Source organism: Salmo salar, chromosome ssa05 (assembly GCF_905237065.1).
Source record: "Salmo salar chromosome ssa05, Ssal_v3.1, whole genome shotgun sequence".
Classification (NCBI taxonomy): domain Eukaryota; kingdom Metazoa; phylum Chordata; class Actinopteri; order Salmoniformes; family Salmonidae; genus Salmo; species Salmo salar.
Genome location: NC_059446.1, coordinates 40,950,648 through 40,966,632, shown reverse-complemented (window position 1 = coordinate 40,966,632; position 15,985 = coordinate 40,950,648). Strand labels below are relative to the sequence as shown.

The 15,985-nt window shown below is 41.5% G+C and overlaps 1 protein-coding gene across 10 annotated transcripts in view; it reads right to left on the bottom strand.

Annotated features, from left to right (window-relative positions):
- The window catches only part of LOC106604914 (collagen alpha-1(XXIII) chain), a 227,699-nt gene extending 215,598 nt beyond the window's left edge, over window positions 1-12,101 (bottom strand). For 5 of the 10 annotated variants that reach the window (XM_014200040.2, XM_014200047.2, XM_014200046.2 and 2 more), the window contains exons 1-2: window positions 11,389-12,100; window positions 10,363-10,432 (exon numbers count right to left, since the gene is read on the bottom strand). In XM_014200040.2, the coding sequence (XP_014055515.1) occupies window positions 10,363-10,432; window positions 11,389-11,685 (367 nt within the window). In that variant the 5' untranslated portion in view covers window positions 11,686-12,100. Of the gene's footprint in view, window positions 1-10,362; window positions 10,433-11,388 lie in introns of all 10 variants that reach the window. The other 5 variants (XM_014200043.2, XM_014200050.2, XM_014200044.2 and 2 more) reach the window with 2 other exon arrangements.
- Window positions 12,102-15,985: the final 3,884 nt, after the last annotated feature.

Here is a 15,985-nt window from a genome sequence, read left to right as displayed (position 1 = left end):
CCTTTGCTGGCATGCATCTAAAAAACATTTTTGTTTGCCCCACCAAGGTTTACATGATAAAATTGCCACTGGTAAAGAGCATATGGAGCTTGTGAGTTCCAAGTTTGAGGAAGCTTACAATTTATCCTACCATCTGCGTGCCAGTTATGATTATTTTCATACGCACAGTTTCATTTCAATAATAACGTTTTTTGTTTATCAAAATCATTGTCACGTGGTTAATCATTTGAAAACATTTTGAGAGTTTGCTGTTAACATCTAAATGTTAAAATCGCCACTGAATTCAGCAGGGGCACAACTTTGGTTCTAGACATAATGTTATTATTATTATTTCAACTGTTTTATCCAGTTGGATAAACACTGGAAACAGCCTATCCGACCGCTCGGAGGCGTCCGCATGGTCCTAAAGCACACCTATGCCTCATTTTGCATCACATTCCAATGATAAAACTGGGGGGGGGGACATGTCCCTCGTCCCCAGTGAAAGTGGTGCCCCTGGAATCCAGTATACAATAACACAGTTAAATCACCTATTATATATATATAATTATGCCAATCTCAAAAATACTTTTCAAGAAAACACATTTCCTGGGCTTAGTTTTGATTATTTAAAAGGTCATTAGTAATGGTTATAGGGCTCATGCACTGCCCCTGTGTCATTGGTGTTGTATATGAGCCTGTACAGTGGTTGCTTCCTGTCTGTTTTATTAGGAAGGGTGTTCGGAAGGGTGTTAGCCCCAGTGTGGGTCTATGCAGCCTGGCCCGCCCCTTCGCTTCCCGAGGGAGGTTGGGGTCTTAAGTGACCTAGCCTCTGATAACAATGGATGATGTTGGCATGTAGTGTATGTGTATTTGGGTGGGTGCCCAGTGCGGATAGACTGTGCCCCATAACCAGTGGTTGTGACAAAAGCACATATCACAGCATACTACAGCAAACTCTCTAGAGACAGGAGGAGCGGTAGAGGTACTCTGAATGATCGGCTATGAAAAGTCAACTGACATTTACTCCTGAGGTGCTGACCTGTTGCACCCTCGACAACCACTGTGATTATTATTATTTGACCCTGCTGGTTATCTAGGAACATTTGAACATCTTGGCCATGTTCTGTCATAATCTCTACCCGGCACAGCCAGAAGAGGACTGGCCACCCCTCATAGCCTGGTTCCTCTCTAGGTTTCTTCCTAGATTCTGGCCTTTCTAGGGAGTTTATCCTAGCCCCCGTGCTGCTACACCTGCATTGCTTGCTGTTTGGGGTTTTAGGCTAGGTTTCTGTACAGCAGTTTGTGACATCAGCTGATGTAAAAAGGGTTTGATAAATACATTTGATTGATTGATTGATTGATTGATTGATTGATACTACAGGCTGCAGAGGGTGTGAGAAGCTCAGTTCTGGTGATAAAAAAATACATTCTACTCCAAAATGAATGAAAATAAAATGATACTGACATCTAAAATATATACTAAACAAAAATATAAATGCAACATGTAAAGTGTTGGTCCAATCTTTTATGAGCTGAAATTAAGGATCCCAGGAAATTTTCCATACACACAACAACAAAAAATTATTTAAAATGTTCTCAAATTTGATTACATCCCTGTTAGTGAAAATGTATCCTTTGCCAAGATAATACATCCACCTGACAGGTATGGCATATCAAGAAGCTGATTAAACAGCATAAGCATTACACAGGTGCACCTTGTGCTTGGGACAATAAAAGACCACTCTAAAATGTGCAGTTTTGTCACACAACACAATGCCACAGATGTCTCAAGTTTTGACGGACCGTGCAATTGGCATGCTGACTGCAGGAATGTCCACCAAAGCTGTTGCCAGAAAATGTAATGTTCATTTCTCTACTATAAGCCACACCCAACATCGTTTTAGAGAATTTGGCAGTATGTCCAACTGGCCTCACAACAGCAGACGCGGTGCGGTGTGGGCAAGCGGTTTGCTGATGTCAACGTTGTCAACAGAGTGCCCCATGGTGGCGGTGGGATTATGGTACGGGCAGGCATAAGATACATACAACGAACACAATTGCATTTTATCGATGGCAATTTGAATGCATTTCGTGACAAGATCCTGAGGCCCATTGTCATACCATTCTTCCCCCCGCTATCACCTCATGTTTCAGCATGGTAATACACAGCCCAATGCTGCAAGGATCTGTACACAATTCCTGGAAGCTGAAAATGCCCCAGTTCTTCCATGGCCTGCATACTCACCAGACATGTCACCCATTGAGTATGTTTGGGATGCTCTGGATCGTCGTGTACGACAGCGTGTTCCAGTTCCCAATATCCAGCAGCTTCGCACAGCCATTGAAGAGGAGCGGGACAACATTGCACAGGTCACAATCAACAGCCTAATCAACTCTATAAAAAAAGAGATGTGTTGCTCTGCATGAGGCAAATGGTGGTCACACCAGATACTGACTGGTTCTCTGATACACGCCCCTAACTTTTTAAGGTATCTGTGACCAGTCATGTGATATCCATAAATAGGGCCTAATTTATTTATTTTAATTTACTGATTTCTTTATATGAACTGTATCTCAGTAAAATCTTTGAAATTGTTGTATGTTGCGTTTATATTTTTGTTCAGTATAATTTCACCCACCAGAAATGAGTCCCAAAACATATTGGTCCATATTGTAAGCCAGAAGTGGTATTTAGCAATAAGCATTATCACCTGATGAAGCTGGTAGCCTAGTGGTTAGAGCATTGGACTAGTAACTGTAAAGGTTGCAAGATCAAATCCCCAAGCTGACAAAGTGAAAATCTGTCATTCTACCCCTGAACAAGGCAGTTAACTCACTGTTCTTGGGCTGACATTGAAAATTAGAGTTTGTTCTTAACTGACTTGCCTAGTAAAATTAAATTAAAAGCTAACCTGATGTGGCAAAAAAAAATAGGCTGAGGGTTGCCCACCTGAATTTACGGTGGCTTGCGAAAGTGTTCAACCCCCTTGGCATTTTTCCTACTTTGTTGCCTTACAACCTGGAATTAAAATAGATTTTTGGGGGGTTTGTATCATTTGATTTACACAACATGCCTACCACTTTGAAGATGCAAAATTGTTTTTATTGTGAAACAAACAAGAAATAACACAAAAAAATGAAAACTTGAGCGTGCATAACTATTCACCCCCCCAAAGTCAGTACTTTGTAGAGCCACCTTTTGCAGCAATTACAGCTGCATGTCTCTTGGGGTATGTCTCTATAAGCTTGGCACATCTAGCCACTGGGATTTTTGTCCATTCTTCTTGGCAAAACTGCTCCAGCTCCTTCAAGTTGGATGGGTTCCGCTGGTGTACAGCAATCTTTAAGTCATACCACAGATTCTCATACCACAGATTCTCAATTGGATTGAGGTCTAGGCTTTGACTAGGCCATTACAATGTTTCCCCTTAAACCACTCAAGTGTTGCTTTAGCAGTATGCTTAGGGTCATTGTCCTGATGGAAGGTGAACCTCCGTCCCAGTCTCAAATCTCTGGAAGACTGAAACAGGTTTCCCTCAAGAATTTCCCTGTATTTAGCGCCATCATTCCTTCAATGCTGACCAGTTTCCCAGTCCCTGCCGATGAAAAACATCCCCACAGCATAATGCTGCCACCACCATGCTTCACTGTGGGGATAGGGTTCTCGGGGTGATGAGAGGTGTTGGGTTTGCGCCAGACATAGAATTTTCCTTGATGGCCAAAAAGCTCCATTTTAGTCTCATCTGACCAGAGTACCTTCTTCCATATATTTGGAGAGCCTCCACATGCCTTTTGGCAAACACCAAATGTGTTTGCTTATTTTGTATTTAAGCAGTGGCTTTTTTTCTGCCCACTCTTCTGTAAAGCCTAGCTTTGTGGAGTGTACAGCTTAAAGTGGTCCTATGGACAGATACTCCAATCTCTGCTGTGGAGCTTTGCAGCTCCTTCAAGGTGATCTATGGTCTCTTTGTTGCCTCTCTGATTAATGTCCTCATTGCCTGGTCCATGAGTTTTGGTGGGCAGCCCTCTCTTGGCAGGTTTGTTGTGGTTGTCAAGTCATGACCATAGTAAGTTGTTATTTTCTATGGTAGAGTAGGTCAGGGCGTGACAGGGCGTGTTTGTCTGTTTTTGTATTTCTATGTTCAGTTTCTAATTTTGTATTTCAATGTTGGTGTTGTTTGGGTTGATCTCCAATTGGAGGCAGCTGTTCCTCGTTACCTCTAATTGGAGGTCATATTTAAGTTGATGTTTGTCCCACCTGTTTTTGTGGGTGATTATCTTTTGAGTAGTGTGTTTTCCTCTCTGAGTCACGGTTTGTTGTTTTTGTGTTTCAAGTAATTTATGTATTGCATTTAGTTTCATGGAATAAATAAATATGTGGAACTACGAACACGCTGCATTTTGGTCCGATCCTTCAGACAGCCGTGACAGTGGTGCCATATTCTTTCCATTTTTTTAATAATGGATTTAATGGTGCTCCGTGGGATGTTCAAAGTTTCAGATATTTTTTTATAACCCAACCCTGATCTGTATTTCTCCACAACTTTGTCCCTGACCTGTTTAGAGAGCTCCCTGGTCTTCATGGTGCCGCTTGCTTGGAGGTGCCCCTTGCTTAGTGGTGTTGCAGACTCTGGGGCTTTCAGAACAGGTGTATATATACTGAGATCATGTGACACTTAGATTGCACACAGGTGGACTTTATTTAACTAATAATGTGACTTCTGAAGGTAATTGGTTGCACCAGATCTTATTTAGGGGCTTCATAGCAAATTATACATATGAATGCACCACTTTTCCATTTTTATTCTTTTGAATTGTTTGAAACAAGTTGTTTTTTTCATTTCACTTCACCAATTTGGACTATTTTGTGTATGTCCGTTACATGACATCCAAATACATTTACATTTACATTTAAGTCATTTAGCAGACGCTCTTATCCAGAGCGACTTACAAAATGGTGCATTCACCTTATGATATCCAGTGGAACAACCACTTTACAATAGTGCATCTAAATCTTTTAAGGGGGGGGGTTAGAAGGATTACTTTATCCTATCCTAGGTATTCCTTAAAGAGGTGGGGTTTCAGGTGTCTCCGGAAGGTGGTGATTGACTCCGCTGTCCTGGCGTCGTGAGGGAGCTTGTTCCACCATTGGGGTGCCAGAGCAGCGAACAGTTTTGACTGGGCTGAGCGGGAACTGTGCTTCCTCAGAGGTAGGGGGCCAGCAGGCCAGTGGTGGATGAACGTAAAATGAAATGAAATGAAAATAGAATTTCAATTTATATTACAGTTTGTAATGCTAGAAAATAGGAAATACACCAAGGGGGATGAATACTTTTGCATGGCACTCTACCACACCTTGACCAAACCGGCCCTGCACATGCATCCACGTGCGCCATCGTGTGCATGCTGATTCTGTTTATCCCCACCAGACGCATTTATGACAGGCAGGTTAAAGTAGCAAAACCAACTTAGCTTGTTGTTGTTGTTATTTAATTTGCACTGGGAGATAAACATTGGGTTGTTATTTGACTAGAAATGCATATGGTCTTTTTGTTTTGCTGGATCATTGTTGAATTTCAATCCATTTTGAGTCATACAGAATGTGTTCTCTACTCCGACAATTGATCCAAAGATAAAAGGGGAAACCTCGTTTGTTTTTAGTTCGTTTTCTTTGATTAATCTCTCCTTGTTCATGTTGTGCCCTAGAAACAAATATGTAGCCCTGTAAATAGACTGATTTATTATAAAAAGCTAAAATGTTGATACCTGTCATTGAAATTACAAAATCATTTCTTGAATATTTCTACATTATGTAAAAGCATTATGTTCGTAGTGAGATGCATTATATTGAAAATTGTACAGTCTATTTAAGATCAAGTTTTTAATGATGACATGCAAGAGATCTGTCATGCATTGCTATGATCATTGATCACCTGAAGAAGCTATCCCCTTTCCTTTCTTTCTGTGCCCACAAATGTTTGCATATATTGGTAAAGTTACCAGTTGTTAGCTAGCTAGGTAATGAGGTAACAAATATGACTGAACACGGTGTAAAAAAAAATCCCAGGTAGCATATTTGGTTATTTGGAAGTTGTGGGAATGTATGTTTTTGGTTTCACATTGGTTGTGTGAACTAAGTCATGTTTTGGGAACAATCATTTTCAGGTTGCAGGGAGGTTCTGAGAACGTTTTACTCTGGTTCCTTGAAATTTTTCCTGGAAGCTTTTATTAAGGATATGAAAAAATAAATTACAGGTTATTTGTAGGTTTTTAAATAACTTCCTTAAAACCTTCACGGAATGTTTCAATAACACTGCTAACTTATTTTGGGTTAACTTGGTTTACTCCAAGCACACATGGAAATTAATTTCCTTTTGCATAATCATGCAAACACAATTATTTTTTATTGTGACATGGGATCATTGACATCTTCTGTTCTCTATCCATGGAATTAGTCCACTGCACCACCGGAATAGAGCAAGTTTTTTATGCATACATAGCTTTTAATTTTTGTCTATTCAGTTGTGCCCAATTTCAAAGGAATCAAGCACATTCAGATCAGGTGTGGCCAATTAGTGGGTGCAGTCAACACACCAGAACACACTTAACAAGATAGAGGATAGAGAGAGTTCTGTTGATGCTGAGAACGAAATGTATATGTTTTTAAATATCATTCTTAGAATGTTCTCTGATTATAACTACATTTTTCTTGTGGTTTTTATGTAAAGAGTTCTTAACATTCTCGGAACAATTTTAGAACATGACAAATAGACCTATGAGGAAACCTGTAGGAAACGTTATGCTGAAGTACTGAAATTACCACAGAAGAACATTGTTTCTAAATGTTCTCTGAACTATTTGAGAACATTCCCAATGTCAAACCAAATTGGTCACACTTTAGAGCCCTGGATGTCTATTTCCCCCCTACCCTTCATTCTGCTATAGACTACACATGGCTTTCATCAGCTAAGGCAGTGCAGAAGTGTGTGTGTTGTGTGTGTGCGGATAGTGTTAATTGCAAACACCTGAGTGACATGCTTGGCTTGAGTCTTAAAGCTGCTAGGCTGTCACTTTGGGTGAGTATAAAAGTGTCACGATACTCAGTGCCTGCCTTTCACTGCAGTGACACACATTTGACTCCTGACCCCCACATTACATGACAATGCATTTATATATTTTTTGCACACTCTCATTCATTCACAATGATTTACAGTAAGTACCCTAAGCCCACATTTAAATAAAGATACTAAAGCAACTATATTAAACCTTCACCATAAAGTGTTATACCTACAAGAGACCATAGGGGGCGGTGGAGCGCAATGCTGAGCGGGGAGCTCTAAAGTGAAGACATAGCTGCAGAGACAGAAATACACAGACAGACAGACAGACAGACAGACAGACAGACAGACAGACAGACAGACAGACAGACAGACAGACAGACAGACAGACAGACAGACAGACAGACAGACAGACAGACAGACAGACAGACAGACAGACAGACAGACAGACAGAGAAATGGCTCAGTCTGTGCTCTGGTCTTAGAGAGCATTAGGTTTCAGGTGGCGAGCGTGGGTGCTAAAGGGAGAGGGGCTCGGTTTACAGCGCCGTGCAGAGAGAGCTGCCTATCGGCCCCTCAAAGAACTAGGGACAGACAGACACACTGACTCACACACATACAGGGGGGCTCGAATGTACACACACACACAACACGCGCAGGCACTGAAGCACTCACACACACAGGCACGCAGACACACACCACACCTGCATGCACACAGACCACACACATGCAACACACACATACGTACACACACTGTACACAATCACACAGACATACACAAGCACACACACACACACACATGCATACATACTGTACACATACAAGCACAAACAGTATACATGTGTTGTCTCTATGTATGTGGGAACAGACTGGGAAAGCAGAGGACACCATACTCAACAAACCCTATGCTAATTGGCTGAACTCAACAAACCCTATGCTAATTGGCTGAACTCAACAAACCCTATGCTAATTGGCTGAACTCAACAAACCCCATGCTAATTAGCTGACAAACATCCATCTGAAATGAACACATCAGCTGAACAATTAACTTAACAGCCCGGGACAAAGACAGTCTAATTGTTCATTAAGAGATGGTTCAAACGTGTCTATGGGCGCTGTTTGTCTGCATTTAATACTCTTGCATTTTGCTAATGCTAAGAATTTACAAACACCATGCTTTGGGGTTAAATAGAGAAAAAATAAAGATCTTTGACTAGATTTCAGAGAATAGCTGTGGTTACATTTCATTCCGAAACCCGACCAACCACAGTGAAACCACGTTGATTACACAGTCATTTTGTATAATGAACTGTGCAATAAAACAAAACAGCTGATATAATATGATATCGACATAATTAAATGAAAACCATGAGTAATCCCTAGGGGAGGGAATGAGCTATTTCAGAGCACATTACTTTTACAAGACCAGGTTACTCTCTATACTTATTCTCCAGGTGGTACGATCATTGAACCCATTGGGATGATGCACTGCATATAGGAAGTAAAATACTACAAACACATGTCCTTTACCACATTCTGCTTTCCCTCAGCTAATTGAGTACATACTGAAGAACAGGCCTCCAACAAACACTCTCACGCACACGCACAAACACACACACACACACACACACACACACACACACACACACACACACACACACACACACACACACACACACACACACACACACACACACACACACACACACACACACAATGAACAGGCCCCCAACAAATACTCTCTCTCTCGCTCTCTCTCTCACACACACACGCACGCACGCACACACACACACACACACACACACACACACACACACACACACACACACACACACACACACACACACACACACACACACAATGAACAGGCCCCCCAACAAATACTCTCTCTCTCGCTCTCTCTCTCACACACACACGCACGCACGCACACACACACACACACACACACACACACACACACACACACACACACTCACACACACACACACACTCACACACACACAACAAACAACAGAGAGGAACAACAACGGTCCAATTGACTGACCAGCTGACCAGCCAGGGAAGAAGTATGGAGCAGAGCCACAAGTGGACCTGGAATGTTTTGAATGTGCTCCAGATATTCAGGCATGCAAAATTTTCCACCTGCTCTGGAAGCCAGTGATTCACACAGGGACAATAGAGACAAGGTTGGCCACAGAGGAGACAAGAGCAATGCAACTCATGGAGACAGCTAGTGAAAAGACACACGCACGCTTGCACACACGCATGCACGCACGCACGCACGCACACACACACACACACACACACACACACACACACACACACACACACACACACACACACACACACACACACACACACACACACACACACACACACACACACACACACACACACACACACACACACACACACACACCTCCTATCTCACTCTTCCTCTAAGCTAGGGGATTTCTCTGTCATGGTGAATTAGGAGCCAGCTCTGTGCTTCACAAGTTAATAGGAAGAAAAACTCTCGATTAGATAAGTAACAATAACAACATTAAGGTTCACATTTTATCAATCTGGGTAGCAAGTCTGAGTAGAGGAAGCATGCATGGCAAATGCTGAAAGCTGAATTTCCCCGAAAACAGGGAAGGGCCAGCATTCCTCATAAGTTACGATTACAGAAACGCATGAATAGCAGACGACTGGTTGTGTACATGTGTCGGTCTGTGTGTGTGCCTACGTGTTTGTGTGCATTGCACTGTTTTTCACCCTCCGGACTATCACAGGCCGTGTAATGCACACCACGCGCCAAACGTGGCCAAACTTGGCGCATCGCCGGAACGTCTATTAATGTTAGCAGGTCCCACTGGCACGAAGCAACAAAGCTCACCCTGTCCTGGTCATCCCATAGACATAGACCAATCTGAGGGGTATTTATCACACTCTCCCTCTGAGCCTGTCCCAGTCTGGGTCTACAGGCTTAGGGACACTAATCCTTTACAAAAGGCATCCATCCACTGAATACACACTTGAGGAAAACTTGGGATGCTGTAAACAACTATCAATATCAACTGGTGGTAGAGAGCGTAAAGCTCAATGCACTCTTCTGGATTCCTTTTATACATAGCCAACCCAGCAACAACTGACACTAGTGTAAAACAGTCCAGTGTGTGTGTGTGTGTGTGTGTGTGTGTGTGTGTGTGTGTGTGTGTGTGTGTGTGTGTGTGTGTGTGTGTGTGTGTTTGCATACATGTAATGTTCATGTGTTGCGTGCGTAGAGGCTTTGATAACCATGATATAGCCATGAACCAATAGGAGAGAAGAGAGAGACGTACCTGGTGGGCAGGAACACTCTTGAGGGACGTCCCTTGCCGTGCGCAGTTTGGGCATCACTTCACTCAGTCTCTGGGGAGAGAGTGTGGAGAGGGGGGAGGGGGGGGAGAGAGAATAAGGCTCTGAAACAATGCAAACTGCGTGTGCAGTAGCAATTACCATAAATTCACCATAAAAGGTTTAGTAAATCCAAACTTGATCTGGAAACATTCATTTATCTGAGTTAGAGGGGAAAGTGAAGCCCAGGAGAAATGTTTTGGGACTAACATTATGTAGAAGATTACTGCACATTCCAGTTGGTTTGACTCAAGTCACTCTCTCGTCGATAGTTTTAACAGGGCTATATAAAGCAACCACTATGCAATGAGACACACTAGTGAATTTTGTGGGTTTATAACAAGCAGTATAAGCAGTAAGATGAACTTAAATAACTTAACTTATTGTTATAAATGGACATTAACCACTATAAGCAATACATCAATCATTATGTAGCACCTTTTTAACATGAATATAATACTGTAAAAATTATAAAGTTATGTAATTATAATTTTAACAGTTCAGGTAAATAATGTACGAAAATGTAACCAGGTTTTCAATGACCTGTCGATAGTTCTTTTTATCAAGAGGGGACTTTTTGGAAGATACCCTACAACATTTCCACAGAGATATGGCGAAATACTGTCACAGCACAGACAGACAGTATAAAAGCCAGCTTGTGTATCACCAAGCTTTACATCACTTATCTTTCATCAGGCGATACCTGATAATATCTAGAGACAGAAGGAATCGCACAGCGGTGCCTTGACCATTAGAGTCAGTCGCTTGAGGAATCAACATCAACAGACATGAGTCATATACTGTCATTGCGCGCAACATTACGCACGGCATTTAGTCTACTCTGGCTACATATTATGGAGACCCAAGCAGGAAGCTGTATGAATCAAAAATAAAGAGAAATACACTATGATATATATACATCGTGTTACATTTTAAATGTCCCCCCCAAAAAACGGTGTGTAACTAGCTACCTCTTGCAGGAGCGTCTCGATAGAACTCCTTAGTGCCGGTAGTACAGTCCCATCCTCGCGCGTGAAGGCGCTCTCCGGAGGGTTAAACACTGTGTTTTTCTCCAACTCCAGCGCATCCAGTCGGTTCTCCAGTTGGTAAGTCTTGAAGCTCATGAGCAGGCAGATGGCTATGGAGCTCAGGGACAACATGAAACACACCACGGTAGGGAAACCGACCACACAGCGCAGGAGAAGAGACCTGGGTGCGCATGGACGGAGTGCTGCCTTGCTCTCCCCGTTATCCTCTGTTGAATCCATAACTTTAAATCCCGGTTAGAAACAAATGGTCTTGATGAATTTATGAATAAAAAAACGTTTAATGACGAAATATGCGCATTTAGTAACTAAACTATGTCAGACTTTGTAATGTGCTGCTGCTACACATTCAACTCACCCCAACACGGTTTCCTAAATTAGCCTTGGAACAAGAGGCTGAAATGCTGAGCGCGTTGCGCGCGGTTTGCATATGGCAGACCCAGATGGGTGCAATCTGGATGCGCTCCAGATAAATTGAGTCCTCGATCCCAGATCGTTTTGTTCCTGCGCTAGAGAGTATGTGGATGGGGTGGGGAATCAGTCAACAGTCAAATTTCTTCTTTTAAAAAAGTTGCATGTTCGGCAAATTGAGATGCGCCAGCCCGGTTGACCATGTGGGGGAGGGAGATACAGTCTACAGAGGGAGAGAAATGCTGGCTATAAATCGACAACTTCCGTGAAAGCGTGAAGTTAGAAGGCTGTGAATGTGTATAGACTATAGCCTAGATATATATATATATTTTAGTTACTTTGATTGGATTCAATCTCAGGCAGTCAACATTGAATTACTATTTGAGGTGTCCGTTTTACTACAGGACTGTGAGACTTGGATTACAACCTCTAAATGATATTTGGCCCCATAGCGGTAATTTGGCCCCAGAGAGTCATGTTTTCTGTCCTTGGTGTTGAAATCAAATCAGTTTAATAATAGATCTTCCAGTCAAGTAGCCTACACCTCGGTTGTTTACTCTCAGAATAAGATATCATCTACTTAATCCACATTATATTACTGTAGTCGAGGCTATTTAATTATTCTTCAAATTCGTCAACATGATGTATCAAGATGATGCTGTTGAGTGTCATGGGTAGGCTAGTCGAGTATCATTGCTGTTGAGTGTCATGCCATGGTAGACTCTCTCGATCGAGAACCTAAATGAACCTATATTTTAAACAATTGAAAATACAATTGTATTTGTGTTTGCACAGTATTTTGCTCACTGCAGTTCCTCAACCTGGTTCCTGAACTTGTCTGCCTTACCTGACCGCCGATTCATCCAATTGCGTTATTCTAACATATTAAAACAGTTGCCTATATATTAACGGAAATATATAATCTAATAGATATATATCAATGGAAAATGTATGACACTCACCAAGTCTTCAGTTAAAGTGTGATACGCCTGGGCAGTGAGCTGTCGATTATTGCGCCGCAAGCTCAGGTTGGGGAAAAGCTCTCTACTGCCACCTACTGCTCATCATAGCTTAAGTGTCACTCCACCAAACCATTAAGATTTGGACTTAGATTTGTAAAAAACTTTTTACCCAAAATAAATCATATTTTCTGAACACCTCACGACATGAAGTACATATTTAATCTCCAAGAAAACATATTTTCCCATCTCAAGCATCAAAGGGCTGTTATTATCGGCTATTTTATTTTGATATGGACACCACTTGTCTTCAAACCTCTTATGGACACTATGGAAGTTGTCTGGAAAAGATTTTAAAGACACTTGTAATAAAATCAACATTTCCCTATGAATCATAAGTCCCTCAAACTAATTAAATAATTGCAAATTTAACATGTATATAAAATCTCACACTTTTGATATACTAAATCCTGAAATGGACACCTTGTCAGCGGCTTTATAATTTTTTATCAAAAGTATGGTTTCACTTCAGAATTTGACCAAAAATGATCATGATTGGTCTAAACATTTCAGACTGAGCTGAACAAACAGTAAATTCATATTTCCTAACCTTTGTATTACAAAATTTAAACAGGGTCTTGAAACAGGGTCGAGACTAGGGTAACAGGGTTGAAGATGCGGTCTGGCCAACGAATTACCGAGGGCAAACTTACCACCCTCCAGGACACCTACAGCACCCGATGTCACAGGAAGGCCAAAAAGGTCATCAAGGGCAACAATCACCCGAGCCACTGCCTGTTTACCCCGCTATCGTCCAGAAGGCGAGGTTAGTACAGGGGCATCAAAGCTGGGACCGAGAGACTGAAAAACAGCTTCTATCTCAAGGCCATCAGACAGTTAAACAGCCATCACTAGCACATTAGAGGCTGCTGCCTATAGGCATAGACTAGAAATCACTGGCCACTTTAAGGAACGGAACACTAGTCACTTTAAATATCTGGCGTTACTTAACTCATATGCATATACTGTATTCTATACTATTCTACTGTATCTTAGTCCGTTCCGCTCTGACATTGCTCGTCCATATGTATATAGTCCGAATTCATTCCTACTTAGATTGTGTGTATTGAGTTGTGTAATTTGTTAGGTATTACTTGTTAGATATTACTGCACTGTCGCAGCTAGAAGCACAAGCATTTCACTACACTCGCAATAACATCTGCTAATCACGTGTATGTGACCAATAAAAATGGATTTGATTTGATTTTGATGGTAACGTCTTCCATTTAAATTGGTTTTGTTTACTCTCAAAATTCACTTCAAGATGTTCTATAAACATTGTATTTCATAGATATAACTATGTAATGAGGACAATAGATATCAATTTGAATCAAACTGAGTTTTATTAACTAAACTTCATTAAAAATAAAAATTAAAATAAATATAGCAGACATGAATAACATTGAGGAGACCTGGGCCTGCCTGTTGAAACACCACAGGCTGGGTTCCCACTGGGTACAGATCGTATTGGCAGGCTGAGGCTTTGGGGTATATATTGTGTGTGTGTGTGTGTGTGTGTGTGTGTGTGTGTGTGTGTGTGTGTGTGTGTGTGTGTGTGTGTGTGTGTGTGTGTGTGTGTGTGTGTGTGTGTGTGTGTGTGTGTGTGTGTGTGTGTGTGTGTGTGGACATGAAGACACTCCGGGGAGACGGCTGCAGTGCTATTTGTTGCTACTTGGCTACCTGACAGACTTTTTCGCTTTCAATAACCGTTTAATCAAACTCTGTATTTAACAAGTTGACCAAAGTCTTAGTTTTGTCCTCACACAACTTTTTTCATTCAACTTTTTTACACCGGACCTTTTATGTGGACCTGGATCTGCAGGACTTCCTCCGGCCGAAAAAAAGCTAACTAACATTATGCCTTCTCATTGCAGTCGCTGTACACATAATGTACATAACTATCACATTATGGTGAGGATAGCCAAAATGTAAGCCCAGACGCAATCGTTAGGCAAGGGCAATTGAAGTGTAGGAAAGTATTATACTGTGCCACCAGTAAATACAGGTAGTAGTGTTAAAACCTGTTTGGGATAGGGGGCAGTATTTCCACGTTCGGATGAAAAGCGTGCCCAGAGTAAACTGCCTGCTACTCGGGCCCAGAATCAAATACTTGCATACTATTAGTAGATTTGGATAGAAAACTCTCTGAAGTTTCTAAAACTGTTTGAATGATGTCTGTGAGTATAACAGAACTCATATGGCATGGAAACACCTGAGAAAAATCCAACCAGGAAGTGGGAAATCTGAGGCTTGTAGTTTTTCAAGTGATTGTCTATCCAAACTACAGTATCTGTGGGGTCATTTTGCACTTCCTAAGGCTTCCTCTAGATGTCAACAGTCTTTAGAACCTTGTTTCATGCTTCTACTGTTACTGGGGAGAGAATAAGAGCTGTCTCAACCAGTGGACTGCCTGAGACCAAGGAGCTGATTACTGCGCAGTAACGCAGGCGTGGAGGAACGCAGGCGCGCCGTTCCTTCTTATTCCTCTGTAATGAATACGCTATTGTCCGGTTGGAATATTATCGAATATTTATGTTAAAAAGACCCTAAGGATTGATTGTAAACATCGTTTGACATGTTTCTACGAACGGTAATGGAACATTTAGACTTTTTGTCTCTGGTTTTGTGCTCGCGCATTTTGCCTTTGGATAGTGATCTGAACGCGTGAACAAAAGGAGGTATTTGGACATAAATATGGAGTTTATCGAACAAAACAAACATTTCTTGTGGAAGTGGGAGTCCTGGGAGTGCATTCCGACAAAGATCAGCAAAGGTAAGTGAAGATTTATAATACTATTTCTGAGTTTTGTTGACTCCAGAACTTGGCGGGTAACTGTATAGCTTGCTTTGATGGCTGAGCTCTGTACTCAGAATATTGAACAATGTGCTTTTGCCGTAAAGCTATTTTGAAATCTGACACAGCGGTTGCATTAAGGAGAATTGTATCTATAATTCTTTGAATAACTGTTGTAAATTTTATCAACGTTTATGATGAGTATTTTTGTAAATTGATGTGCTCATTCACCGGAAGTTTTGGAGGCAATACATTTTCTGAACATCACGCGCCAATGTAAAATTGAGTTTTTGGATAT